The sequence below is a fragment of the Lactuca saligna genome, chromosome 5, assembly GCF_052625555.1.
Source record: "Lactuca saligna cultivar CGN05327 chromosome 5, ASM5262555v1, whole genome shotgun sequence".
NCBI classification, from domain to species: Eukaryota; Viridiplantae; Streptophyta; class Magnoliopsida; order Asterales; family Asteraceae; genus Lactuca; species Lactuca saligna.
The window spans coordinates 47,039,104-47,053,540 of NC_136421.1; the positions used below are offsets into that span (position 1 = coordinate 47,039,104).

At 34.4% G+C, this 14,437-nt stretch overlaps 2 protein-coding genes across 2 annotated transcripts; one reads left to right on the top strand and one right to left on the bottom strand.

The window, feature by feature from the left end:
- Positions 1-477: 477 nt before the first annotated feature.
- LOC145045258 (uncharacterized) lies at positions 478-926 on the bottom strand. The gene is made up of 2 exons (XM_078993597.1): positions 818-926; positions 478-746 (listed from the first exon to the last, which is right to left on the bottom strand). The coding sequence occupies exons 1-2, from the start codon at positions 924-926 to the stop codon at positions 478-480; spliced, it is 378 nt and encodes a 125-aa protein (XP_078849723.1).
- Positions 927-12,339: 11,413 nt separating this feature from the next.
- Positions 12,340-14,145, top strand: LOC145045259 (uncharacterized). The gene is made up of 4 exons (XM_078993598.1): positions 12,340-12,473; positions 12,696-13,446; positions 13,532-13,781; positions 13,865-14,145. The coding sequence occupies exons 1-4, from the start codon at positions 12,340-12,342 to the stop codon at positions 14,143-14,145; spliced, it is 1,416 nt and encodes a 471-aa protein (XP_078849724.1).
- Positions 14,146-14,437: the final 292 nt, after the last annotated feature.

Genomic DNA, 14,437 nt, shown 5'->3' on the forward strand with positions numbered 1-14,437 from the left:
ATAAAGCTTATTAGTTTAGTTAAGGCCCATTAGGGTAATTTATTTCATTTTAGGCCCATTATGGCCCAAAATGTTAAATTTTATGAAAGTGGGTCTAAATAGAGCCCATTTAAAGGTTCTAGGCCCAAAATAGTCAAATTGGAAGCTTATTGGTCCATTAGGCCCAATAAGGAAATCCTAGACCATAATGGACTTAAAACGAGATTTCTAGGGTTTCCAACCTTTTGTTGACTATTTGAATGTTTGTTCAGAGTGTTTGATGGAAATTTTGTTGTCATTGAATAAACATAATACATGCTTTCAGGTTTTAATCGCAATGTTATCCTTGTTAAGTGTTTACAAAGCATCAAAATTCCTTGTTGTGATAGTTGGCCCCTGCGAGGCCCTTTCTCCATGAATAACCAGTTCTCCCCCACTTGGGGTTCGAACTCTCACCAGCTGGCACTCGCAATATATCATGGCCAAGTTGGCCCCTAACTAGTCTATCCCAATGATCACCTTCAACCTTCGTAATGGTATCGGAACCAAATCAACCCGGAACCTCGCCCCAAACACATTCAAGACACAACCCTGATATACCCTCACAACACTCACGGTGTGGTCATCAGCAATCTCAACCTCTAGAGGGGAATCCAAAGTCCCAGAAGCATCAGGGAACTTCTTGCAAAGCGTAAGAGATACGAATAATCGGGTAGCTCCCGAATCGAAAAGAACACGAGCTGACATACCGCTCACAAGAACGGTCCCTATACAAGTGCACATATATATACATATAAGCATAACAGATAATATCAAATAGGAAAAATAGATTGCATACCATCCAAGACGTCTGGTGCAGCTCGAGCCTCCTCCATGGTCAGCTGAAATACGCGGCTCCTAACCGCAGGAGCATCCACCTTGGTAAGGCGGCCATCAGTGATCCTCATTGTGGCGGGCGTAGGTGCCGCCACTGCTCCTCCTCCTCCCTACAACCTCAAATAATCAGCCTTTTTATGGTTGGTCTGGTTGCATTGGAAAAAAAATCAAGCCCTTCTTGGGGCAATCGCTGCTCAGGTGCCCTGGTTGTCCATATGTGTAACCTCCTAAGCCCGCTACTCGACAAGCCCCATTGTGCGGCTTATCGAACTTGGCACACTAGCCATGGCCCTGCTGGCCCCTACTAGAAGAATTAGACGTCTTAGGATTTTTAGCCTGACCTACTGCTGTCTAAGCCTATTTTGGCTTCAGCTTGGTGCGGAACTCCAACTCCATCTCCCGCTCCCAGGCCTTCTCCACCATCTCATTCATGATTTTGCACCCTGAAACACTCAAAAACTCATGGATATCATCCTTCAACATGGAATGATACCTCGTCCTCCTCATATCCTCATCCGTATCATACTGTAGGATCAATAGTGATCATTCCCGCAACTTGGCGGTGTTCTCTACCACAGTCTCGGTGGTCTGTTGTAGCTCCTGGAACTCCCTCACAATTCATTGCACCTCGAGGGATGGTGCAAACTTTAACTCAAAACACCTAACAGACTCCTTTCATGTCATCTCCATCACTCCAGTTGATCCCGCTTGATGGGTCACCTCCTCCCACCAATCACTAGCTCGATCCCTCAACATACACGAAGCAAACCCCACCTTTTCCGCCTCGGGGAAAGAGCTTGTGCGCTAGGCGTTCTCCATGCCGCCTACCCAACGTCGGATAGCTATGGGATCCCAGACCTCAAATAACTCAGGTGCTCCGTGCGCCTTGAACTCCCAGGACGAGGGAGTTCGAGCCCTAACCTGGCCTGCAGGAATCTCGGCTTGGAAATACCTGAGCCGCTCCTCCATGATCTCCATCATCCCCTCCTTGACTGTCCCAAAAATCACTGGGGCAGCGTCAAGAATGCCCCTCGTAACCTCGACTACAATAAGCTCGTGCAACCTCTCGTTAATGGGCTCATTAGCGTAGCCTGGCCCCTATCCTGATCCTGATCCTACTCTTGATCCTGATCCCCCTACTCCATGACGCGTCATCACCATACTGCACTGAAACACCAGAAGACAATGATCAATATATTCAAATAGGGGATCCTTCCACACCAGTTCTCCTTAGAGTTTCGAGATCTAACATTAGTTCGGGTACAAGTTCTGTGCTTTCAGTAGTACGGGCCCAATACTACCTTACACACCTACATGTACCTTCCCTAAGGCTCTACCCGATAACTCTAATTCATCCCAAAACAAAACATATCCCATAAACTACTGCATAGCTCAAATCCTAGGCTATACTAAGATTTTCTCAATCCCATCACACCAGGACTCAAACCAATCATAACAGGAAGATTTTCTCAGTCCCATCGAACCAGGAATCAAACCAATCATAATAGGTTGCCCTATGTATGCAAATTATACACAAAATATGATGAAATAGACTTTCGAATAATAGACTTTACCATAAGACCACAACCATACAAGGAATAGGAAATAAGGCCAAATCAATTATTCTGAGGCTATAAGACCCTAATCGTATACAATTTTGAAAGCATACACATAGCAAGATGCATATGATTATCACATTCCGAATATCAACATAGCATGGCTAACATCTTGGGGAAAAATACTTAGTTGATCTCGGCCGATTACACGCATTGCACTCTCCCTTTTTCTTACGAGAAATTCGTTTAAAAGTTTTTAACTTTTATTTTTGAAAAAAAATTTACCATTTCCTTAGCTTGAGCTCTGACACACATGAACGTGTGCCCAAATCCCTCAAATCAAGGCTTTGATATCAACTTGTAACAGCCCACATTTTCAATAAAAAATTTCATTTTTAAATAACGATATCATTTCCACAAATTATAAATTCCCATTAAAAATTGTTTTCAAAAGTCGTAAAATTAGATAAATTATTCATAAATCAAAGTGTCCCCAAACAAAATGCCAGAGAGTGCATATCGCCCCATCACGTCGGGCCCTTGCCCTTAGATCCTGAAGTAACTGAAACAATCAACAAACTGTAAGCTAACGCTTAGTGAATTCCCCAGAGCATACCCCACATAATCTACATAATAATATAATCAATATCAATCCTATAAGCCATGCATATAAATATATATATATATATATATATATATATATATATATATATATATATATATATATATATATATATATATATATATATATATATATATATATATATATATATATGGATGTCGTGGGCTCCCCCCAGGGTCTTACACATATGTGCCACGGGCTCCCCCCATGGTCTTTACCTGGAATGCCATGGGCTCTCCCACATGGTCTGATATCCAAATGTTAAGGTTTGCCCCATGGTCTTTACCTGGAATTCCATGGGCTCCCGCACATGGTCTTATATCCAAATGTCACGGTTTCCCCCGGGGCCTTCCATGCAAGTATCACAAAGACAACTAGCATACCACATACCGCATAATCAACTAGCATACCACATAACACATAATGGGCCGACCTTGGTGCCTTCAAACCATTGGTATGGTGAAAAGACTCACCTCATAGAAATGCTAAACCGATACGATCAAATCCTGACTCACAGCTCTGAACTCAAGTTCCTATAATCATCGTGTAACCAACTTTGTCAAAATCTCGAAATACTAAAGATACCCTTAAAGTCAAACTTGGTCAAACACAGTCAAAGTCAAAGTCAAGGTCAACAGTCCGTGTTGACCCAACTCGTCTAGTACACTTGCTGACTCGCCGAGTTCTTTCAATTCTTAGAGAATCAGTAAAAACCCTAGTCAACTGGCCGAGTTATCTTATCAACTCGTCGAGCTTGAACAGTGTCCAGAAGATCAGGAAAACCTCGAGCCAACTCGTTGAGTTCCCCTATGAACTCGCCGAGTTCTCTGGTCTGTCAACCCACTTAATGTGTTAAGCCCTTTTTCTTGAACCCAAAGGCTCCAAACTTCATATCTCTAACCATAGAGACATCTAGGAGGTTAAAGTTTCCAACTTTACCCCCCAGAGGTCGTCTAATAAGATGTAGACCCAAACCCTAACTCCTTTGAAGAGGGTCTTGACCCATTAAGCCTCTAGCTCTTTGCTTCAATGTTTCGTACAGCAGATCTAAGGTTCTAGGGTGGTGTAATCATGTAAATTTTCTAAATTTACATCCATTCATGGCATTAAGGGGCTAAAACACTCCAACATGGCTTATTAAGATATTTAGGGCATGAGGGAGGGCCATGATTTAATAAAAATGGCAACTTTACATCAAAAGAGGGCATGAGGTGTCCAGATCTGATGTCATGGCTTCAAACCATGCTCAAGTCCAAGAATGACTCAAGAATAAGGTAAAATGACACAAAACCCTCTAATGGAGAGATCTAGCAAATGAATGATCAAGGTATCAACTTTATACCTCAATATGAACGCCTCAATAGTGAAGACACCGAATCTGCAACCTCTTTCTTCATCTATCCACTTCCTCCTTCAAGTCCCTTCAAACAAACACCAATAATGCACTCTTTAAGCTCCCATACACTCACAATGATAGGAAAAGCACGGACTAGGGTTTATCTGGACAAAGGGGGTGATGAGGGAGTCTAGCAAAGGGGTTTAAGGCCTTTAAATAAGGTGCAAACCCTAAAAATTATGGTTTTCCTGTCTATCGTCTAGTTGTCAAGTTGGGGCTCCCCAACTTGTTGAGTCGAGTCCTTAAACCGGATTCCATAAGAAATCCTACACGATGAGTTGAAGATTCCCAACTCGTCGAGTTCCAGTCCAAAACTCTAAATTATTGAAAATTAAATAATATATGGATCAAGTGTTACAGATGCCTTGATTTTCTTTTTTGTCTTCTTTATTCATTTCTCCATAACCAATTTGTTTTCATTAAACAAATTTTATATGCAACAAGGGGAGATTAGTCCTCGTTATTCTCTCTGTATTAGGGTCTTATGAGCCTATCTTGCAATATTTTAGCTGCATTCAGGAGCTTTGTCATGGAAGTTGTTCTAACATTATATGTAAGTGTTTGATTTTCCCTAATTTTATTTACCATTTTGATACTATATTCTTGATTTTTTGAGATCCAACATATCAAGATGGCGAAGTCTTCATTAAATGATTCACTAGCTTAACCTGAATTTTACCAATACATCAGCAAATCAGATGGTGAAGTCATCTAACTTTAGGTACATAGAATTATAGAATAGTTTCAGATAATATATAAAAGAATTACTATGTCATGTTTGATATTTGAAAAGGACATTGGTGAAAATTTTATCTCTCATCTTCCTCATGAATATCAAACACCAAAGGAATAGTCTTCAAGTAGTAGCAGTAGCAAAATCACATTGGTATCTAATATGATGAGGGTAATTCTGTCATAATGGAATCTCGAATTCCAATTCTGTTAAAAAGAAATCTTGAATTCCAATGTTTAAGTTTCCATTCAACCTAAGCATTGAATTTTTTATGAGCTATCATGTCTAAAACTTCTTATTTTTCTGCATTTACTCATTGGTTTGTGTATTTTCTTCAATTTTACTTATGGTTTTTGTTGCAATTCACAACTCCTCATATTTGTACAAAGGACTATAGTTTTTTATTTTTCATTTGGTAATGTATTTTTCGATTTTAAACTAAGTTTGGGATTTGGTTTCAAAGAAGCAGCCCTAAAACCAAACCTCGTGTTGATAGTGATGGGCTTAAAAGGTCTAGTAATTATAATATTTGATGAGCTAACTATTGGTACACTTTTATAATCTCCATCCATCCCAAAAACTTCAAGTTTGATTGGAATGCAGAATTGATATGATGCTTGACAAATGGAATATCGAATTGGAACAATGCTTGAAGAATGGACGACAAATTTGAAGAACTGGCTGCAAAATTAAAAGTGTTATTCATTTTGATTACATTCTGTTAGAATATGTACAATTATATTAAGATGTATGAGTTTTTAAGAATATTTATGAATTTGTATTTAAGTTCGGATGTGTATAAATGTATAATAATGTTGTTATTATTTAATTTCAGGTTCAATAATTTTATTATTCTTAATTAATATTCTAAAAGAGTAACATTCTGACAAAAAAATAGCATAAAACATCATTCTAACAAAATAACATTCTGACATAATTAAAATTGAATTAATTAAACAAATCAGAATTCAAATTTAATATAATCAAAAGTCCTTTAAAATCCGAAAATTCCCTTTTTAAATTTGTGTTTTCTAATTTGAAAGTAATGGAAATGTACATTTTTACCCTTATTTTAATTACATGGTATTATTCTATGTTTTTTTTTTCTAATTTAATAATATGGATAAATGTCTTTCTTAATATAACTATATGATTGGTCCACAATCATTTCTACATCTACACAATAATTAATTAGAAGACAATAACCTCTGTGTGTGTGTCTATATATATATATATATATATATATATATATATATATATATATATATATATATATATATATATATATATATATATATACACACACACACACCACACTCACTACATTATTGTAGTGTCACATCATTTCACCTCTCACCCACAAAACTGGTTGGTGTCATACCACACCTTACCTCACACATCAAAACACAAACACACACACACAACACAAAGAGGTGCGTTATAACCTTCTTTCGTACGTATCCTTACCACAACAAAAATGTAGGGGTTGGTGTTGTGTGCACCGTACACTGCGATGTCATATCAACCACCGTAGTGTCTGGTTGAGAGTGTACCCACCAGCCTTATGATCTAAGGGTATATGAGCATTTCATATTTATTTAATTATAGAATGTCTATCATTATGTGATATAATTTTGATAACTTCACGATATATTTCAATTATAATATAATTTGTGTAATTAATATTAGCCGATTATACAACTACAACAAAAAAAAACTATTAAATTCTAAAATGGTTCTGATTTGTTAGTACCATAACAATTGAGAAACAATAATATGATAACGATACAAAAGTTTAAATACAACGGTATTATCGTACCAACCAATATATATATATATATATATATATATATATATATATATATATATATATATAGAGAGAGAGAGAGAGAGAGAGAGAGAGAGAGTCAAGATCAAATAAGAAGAAAATTTTTGGTAGGAAGGTAAGAAATTTTTTATATACATATTTTCTTAAGAAAAAAATGAAATGAATTATTAGATGATTCAAAAGTAAGATGATTCACAAGAAAAAAAATCCGGAAAAAACACTTTTATGATTCATTTTTAGGTAAATCAAGAAAAAAAAATTCATTTTTATGACAATTTTAGTAAATATCAACAAAATCAACGTAAAAATGAATCATCGAAATATTTTTTTGAGATTTTTTTTGTGTGAATCATGTTATTATTGATTCATCTAATGATTCATTTATCTTGTTCGCCAAAAAAAATAAGCACAAAAAAAATTTCTTACCTTCCTACCAAAAAAAATTTCTTACCGGATATATATATATATATATATATATATATATATATATATATATATATATATATATATATATATATATATATATATATATATATATATATATATAGGTTCAGGTTCATTTGAGACCATTCTAATTTTGTGAGACCGTGAGACCAAATCTAAAAATAATTTTAAAATGCAAAATAAATGGAAAAATCCAAAAATTCTTTTTTTAAATATTATTTTCGGAACTTGAATTAACTAAAAAAAATTTAAAAATTAAAAAAAAAATTTTAAAAATCACGTTTTTTTTTAAAATACGTGAAATATTCTAAATATAATATTACACTGATATATTCTAAAAAATAATTTTAAAATGCAAAATAATAGAAAAATGTAAAAATTCTTTTTTTAAATAAAAAAAATCGTATAGTTTTTGAAAAATACGTGAAATATTCTAAATAGAATATTACACTGTACATATTCTAAAAATAATTTAAAAATGCAAAATAAATGGAAAAATCAAAAAATTCTTTTTTTAAATATTATTTTCGGAACTTGAATTAACTATAAAAAATTAAAAAAATTAAAAATTAAAAATGCATCTCACGGTCTCACAAAATTAGGCCGTCTCACATAAACCTAACCCTATATATACTGTATGGTTAGTGTTTCCAACTTTAAGAGCACCGTATTTGTTATTTAGCAATAGTTATTACAAAACTAAATTAAAAACCTGAATAAATTAATAGAATTTTTTTTATTAAACTAAAATAATTATTTTTAAAATTTTCTTTACTAGACGGTAAAATTGTCTAATGTTGTTACTGATATTTAACAATTACAATTGAAAATTTGAAAAAAAAAATTGTAATAAATCATTATCAATTTCTACCGATAAAACTTGTTCCTTAACAAACAAGTTGATATCAAGTATTTTTGTATGGTAGTAATAGACATTTTTCTATACCAACGAATAAATAAATTGGTATTATACTATATTCACCCTAGTTATATGTTATCTTTTTTTTTTTAACAACAATTTTGTTAAACGAACGTTAGCAAAGAACTAACTATAACAATAAAACAATCAAGTAATTAATATTGGCTTATGAAGCACTAAGATTTGTATTTTTATATCCGTTACTAATCCACAGGAATGTTTGAGTAACTAATATATCACAAATATCTTTTTTTTTTTAAGAACTAGAGTGAAACAACATAGAATTTCTAAACAACTATATAATCCACCACATCGAAAAAAACACAGCCTCAAACATTAGCTTAGAAGGAACCTTCGACCGCACTGAACCAAACAAATTTAAAGACGGGATTGTAATCTCCCACCAGATAGAGATTTTGTAATACAAGTCGATAATCAAAGGACGTAGACGTCTACATAGTTATATTTTAAATTACCAAAAAAGTGATATTTTAAAACACGGACCCACCTTTTATATGATTTTAGTAATGACTTTTAATTTCGAGTTCACCCTGCATGTTGTTCCATATTGATGAGAAAATGATGCATCCATCTAACATTTGATTTGACTTGTCATAGAGAAAACAAGTTGGAAATTACAATAGTGCATAATAGTAAAAAGTTGCTAAAGGATACCTATACTTCCTTAATGAATACGAGATAAAAAGCCGAGAAAGTGGGGAAACTTGTGTAGCTTTTAAAACATTTGCATGTTAGCAGATCTCATAAACTTGCTTCGTAACAAAGGCAAGTAACCAACCTATACTTTTGGTCATTGGTAGCAATGGATATTTTAGTAACTTCGAGTATAATCCGTGTAATAGAACTTAACCAAGTAACGTATAATATATTTTTTAAATTGCTTTATATCTCATAATTAGTAATATCTTAGAGACCATGAACCTTTAGATTAGTATGAAAAACAAATCAACATATATACAAGATCTGATTAAGGACATTCTTTTTGTAATGTTTAAACGTATCGGGATTTCTATCAAGAAATAGGCATCTGTTAACTTTTTGATTGATCCGATGGAAGGAATGTTCACACTTAAACTAATCGGCGCTTAAGTTTTTTTTATAGTTAAGAAAGAAACATCCATGTGTGGATATAACAGAGGATTTTACTTTCATGGGTTTAAGGACTAAGATTTTCACTGTGAGACAGACTATTTTAAAAAATTATATCATGCAAAGTGATAAAACATAAAAATATATATATATCTGAAAAATCAACAAACATTTATACTCTTTGATACTTTTGGTTTTCTATAACTCCAAAATCCGGACATGAGAAGGGGAGGGGGTATTAAAGGAAGGTCAAAGTGACCAGTTGTATATGGTTAAATTTTTTTAGGGGTCCAATTATATATATATATATATATATATATATATATATATATATATATATATATATATATATATATATATATATATATATATAGGGAAGAGTTATATGGAAAATGAATGATTAGGGCAACACATATTTGAACCAATGAAAACATGACAACACATCACTTCCACAATAACTTCCACAATACATTACTTGTGAAGAAAGAAATGGATACATATCATTTGATTATTGGTTCCGGTAGATGTTGTCCTAATTATTTGTTTTTCATAGAACTCATTCCTATATATATATATATATATATATATATATATATATATATATATATATATATATATATATATATATATATATATATATATATATATATATATATATATATATATATATATATATATATATATATATATATGGTTATCTTTTTTCTGATTTATCTATGATATTTAAGGATATTTAAATCCTTATTACCGACAATGTCTATGAATGTGATTTTTAAGACAATTAGTTTGTTATCCAAAAATGATTATATGTATAGTTTATTGAGCGTTTACTCCTTATGTCGATATAAAAAAGGAACCTTTACCTGCATGCAAATGGTACTTAAAGGCTAGCAGGTCCAAATATATAGGTTCAAAACGAGAGATTTGGCTTTATAAAAAGGGAGCACTCATCATGCACATAGTGCATAGTGCATAGTGCGAAGGAACCATCCATGCAAAGGTCAACATATACTAGCATTACTTTAAAAGCAAGATACCCCATTCACTTCATAAAACTTTTAAAGCACATACACAATAAAGGAAATAAATTGTTTTTAAGAGCTTCCAACGTACGTATAAAGAACTTGCCCATTTTTAGCTTTCGATCGGACACAAGTGGCAATCAATCCGTTCACAATTAGCAATTTATTGGTCCAACGGTTGTCATAATTCAATGAAATTTCTAAAATTTCTAAACGTGACTGGTAAGCAATTAAATCCTTATGATTGGTACAAGAATCACCTTAATCAACTAGTTTTATATAGATGAATCGATTTTTGGATGAAAGAATCACCTCAATAAAGTTTCAAATTTGATAAAGACAAAATTGCAAAAATGGTTCCTATGGTATGCATTTTTTTGGGGTTTTGGTCCAAACCACAAGTTTTTGGTTTTATGGTCCTTTTGGACTCGTTTGTTTATGAGAATGATCCATGTACTTAACACTCGTTAAAAAGAATCCGTTAACTCCGACATGTGCCTTGCACATGAGGGTATTTCTGTCTTTTTACTTATAGGAACCATTTTTGCGTACGATTGTCAACGCTTCCTTCTACCATTTATCCCTCATTTACAATCCCAAGCACCCGCCAACTCCTCACATCCCTCCTTCTTCCTCCTGCTCCATTAAACCTGCAAAAAAAAATAATAAAATAAAATAAAACATCCTTCGTTATCCAAAGAACCTAATCGAAGCAAAAGGAGACAAGGTAATACGTTAAAGTCGAAATGGTGTACGTTGCGCTGTTTTCTTAATCATTCCTATTTTTCATTTTACCCTTGATTTATACTGAAATCCGCCAAATTTTGACTTTGTTATCATGTATAATTTTGACTTGTAGCGGGTGCACTCACATGGTTTAGTATTAAACTTCATCATGGTGGGAAGTTGACTAAGTTACTTGATATAAAGTATACTGGAGGTGAAGTGCGTTATGTTGATTATGTGGACATAGATGAGTTTTCTGTACATGAACTTGATGCCATAATGCTTGACCTAGGTTAACCAGACCCACGGATGATTGAATTGACTGATGAATCCCCAGTGATATACTACCATTTCAGGATACCCAATGGTAACTTTCAAGTTGGTCTTAGAGCTTTAGGGAATGATCAGGATGTTATCAATCTTTTTAAATTTATTCTAAATAACAAGTTGATTGAGGTGTACACAGAACATGGAAAGACCAATCTACTCACTTACTTCATGTCTCCAAATGCAAAGGGTAAAGTTATCATTGAGGAATTACAAGAAAATGATGATCAAGGGGTTGAATATGAGACTGAAGTTCATGTAGAATCTCCATTGAGAAATATGAACCATGTCAATGATGAGCCAATTGGTGAGTACATGTCTTTGATTCTTTTTGGGAGTAAAAGTGATGCATTCTCACCAGAGTATAGAAGGGGTAGAGTTAGGAATTCAAAAAGAAGGGAAGGTTCTTGTATCAAGAGGCTTAATTTAGAGGATATTGATGATTTAAAAGAGAAGGAACACACTAATGAGGGTGTTAAGGAGGTTCAGGGGGCTACAACTGTTGTTGAAGGATGCTACAAGCCATTTACTTCAAATATTGCTAATGTAGGGGATGAGATGATTGGGGTTCAGGATAATGACCATATTGATGGATGCTACAACACCCCACCTGTTAATGATGATGCATAGTATAATGAGAATTTTGATAACCTTATGGAAATTTTACTTGGAAGTGATGAGGATGTTGAAGAGTATGAAGGGGATGATGAATTTGAAGAGAGTGATGAAGAGTATGAAAAGGATGAAGGTGATGATCAGGATGGGAAATAATCAGAAAATGAAGATAAAGTGGATGACATAATGGATGAGGAGAACAATATAGAAGATGTTAATGTGGACATAGTAGACTTCTGTCTAAATGTTGAAAGTAATGTTAAAGGAGCATGTATTAATGATAGTAATGAACCTGAAGATATGGAAGTGATCAACAATGAGTAGTTCGAATCATTGGATGAAGGATCAGACCAAGACAGAGAAAGAAGAGCACTTATAAAAAATTTGGGAAAAGAAAAAGGTGCAGCCTTGGGTCGGTACATATACAGTTATTCTCAGTGGGACAAAAGTTTAAAAGTAAAAAAAAAAATTAAAGGAGTTAATTGATGTGCATGCACTAGAAACAAGAAGGAATCTATTCTTTAAAAAAATGACAATCAAAGGCTTAGGGCACAGTGCAGAGGAGTTGTACCTGTCATCAATAAAGGTCAAGTGGGGACTCAACCTACCACTTCAAAAAGCAAGGGCAAAGAAGTAAAGACACAAAAAGAAACATGTGGTTGGTATATGCATGCATCTAGGTCAAACCCCAAATCTGATTGGTTTATAAGGACCTTAAACGAAACTCGTACATGCTTACAAACAAGAAAACCCAGAGCTTGTACTGCTTCATTAATCTGCAAGAAAATCATAGATCAAGTTGAGGCAGATTCGAAGATTCCTTTGAGAGCCATACAAGATCACTTTCAAAATACCTACCAGGTGGGTATTTCGATTGATAAGGTGTTTAGGGAAAAAGATATGGCAAGAAAGCATGTAACTGGGGACTACACAAAACAGTTTGAATTGTTGAGGGGCTATGCTCTTGAACTTCAAGCTACAAACCCAGACACAACGGTCAAAATAGATGTGTGTCCTAATGGCAACCATGCATCCCCAACAAGGCAGTTTAGAAGGATTTATGTATGCTTGGGTCCACTGAAAAAAGGTTTCAAGGCATGCCTTAGAGACTTAGTAGGTTTGGATGGTGCCTTCATGAAAGGCCCATTCCTTGACAATGGAATTTATCCCTTGGCCTATGCAATTGTTGAGTCTGAAAACACAGCTAGCTGGAAGTGGTTTTTAAAAAACCTTGGGGATGACTTGGAGCTTGGGAGCAACTCAAACTATACTTTCATAAGTGACAGGCAAAAGGTAAATTACGGTTCATCAAATTATCATTTAGATTGTGTTTTTTACCAAGAAGTTAATTCTTATTATTGTCTGTTGAGTCATGTAGGGACTACAAATTGTAGTTGATCAATTGTTTCCCAATACTAGGCATAGATATTGTATTAGACATATTCATGACAATATGAGAAAGAAGTGGGGGAAAACTGAGTACATGGACCATTTATGGAGGTGTGCATCAGCAACCACCATTCCTAAGTTTGAGCATTTGATGAAGGAGTATAGTGAGTATGATAAGGAGGCATGTCAATGGTTGAAGCAGATTCCTCCTGTACATTGGGCAAGGAGTCATTTCTCAGGTAATTGTATATGTTTGCATATGGTAATGATTATGTGTTTCAGTTATTTATCAGCATCAATTGTATGTTATTGTAATGTGCAGGAAGACCTGTTTTTGATGTGTTGATTTCAAACATGTGTGAAGTGTTTAATGGGAAGATAGAGAAAGGAAGGGACAAACCTGTAATTTCATGTTTAGAGTTCATTAGGGAGTATCTAATGAAGAGGATATGCAATGTCATGAAGGAAATGAAGAAGGCTAAAGGTCCACTAACACCTACAGCAACAGACATACTAGATTCAAGGAAAAAAGGCGCTTCACAGTATATTGCTAGGTGGAATGGGGCAAACAAGTATCAAGTCACTGGAGCATTGCAAGATTAGCATGTGGTGGATGTTAGGAACCAAACCCGCACTTGCAGAAAGTGTGAATTAATGGGAATACCTTGCAAGCATGTAATTGCAACTCTGAATGAAATGAGCAAAGAACCTGAGGATGAGCTTGACATTTACAAGTGGGTACACAAGGTGTATTGGCTAGAGATATGGAAAAAAGCTTATTCATTTAAGGTGGAACCAATTAAGGGAGACACATGTGGCCTAAAAGTAATTTTCCAACAAAGCTAATCCCTCCGCCACATCGCACTCAGGTGGGAAGGCCTAAGAAAAAAGAAGA

What these genes read in the sequence shown, in the direction of transcription:
- LOC145045259 (XM_078993598.1), top strand. Translation starts at nt 12,340, where the DNA reads ATGGATGAGGAGAACAATATAGAAGATGTTAATGTGGACATAGTAGAC. An exon ending in ATGGAAGTGATCAACAATGA is followed by an intron (nt 12,474 to 12,695) that starts GTAGTTCGAATC and finishes TGACAATCAAAG; the next exon opens with GCTTAGGGCACAGTGCAGAG. An exon ending in TCATAAGTGACAGGCAAAAG is followed by an intron (nt 13,447 to 13,531) that starts GTAAATTACGGT and finishes TGAGTCATGTAG; the next exon opens with GGACTACAAATTGTAGTTGA.
- LOC145045258 (XM_078993597.1), bottom strand. Translation starts at nt 926, where the DNA reads ATGAGGATCACTGATGGCCGCCTTACCAAGGTGGATGCTCCTGCGGTT. An exon ending in TGCACCAGACGTCTTGGATG is followed by an intron (nt 747 to 817) that starts GTATGCAATCTA and finishes GCACTTGTATAG; the next exon opens with GGACCGTTCTTGTGAGCGGT.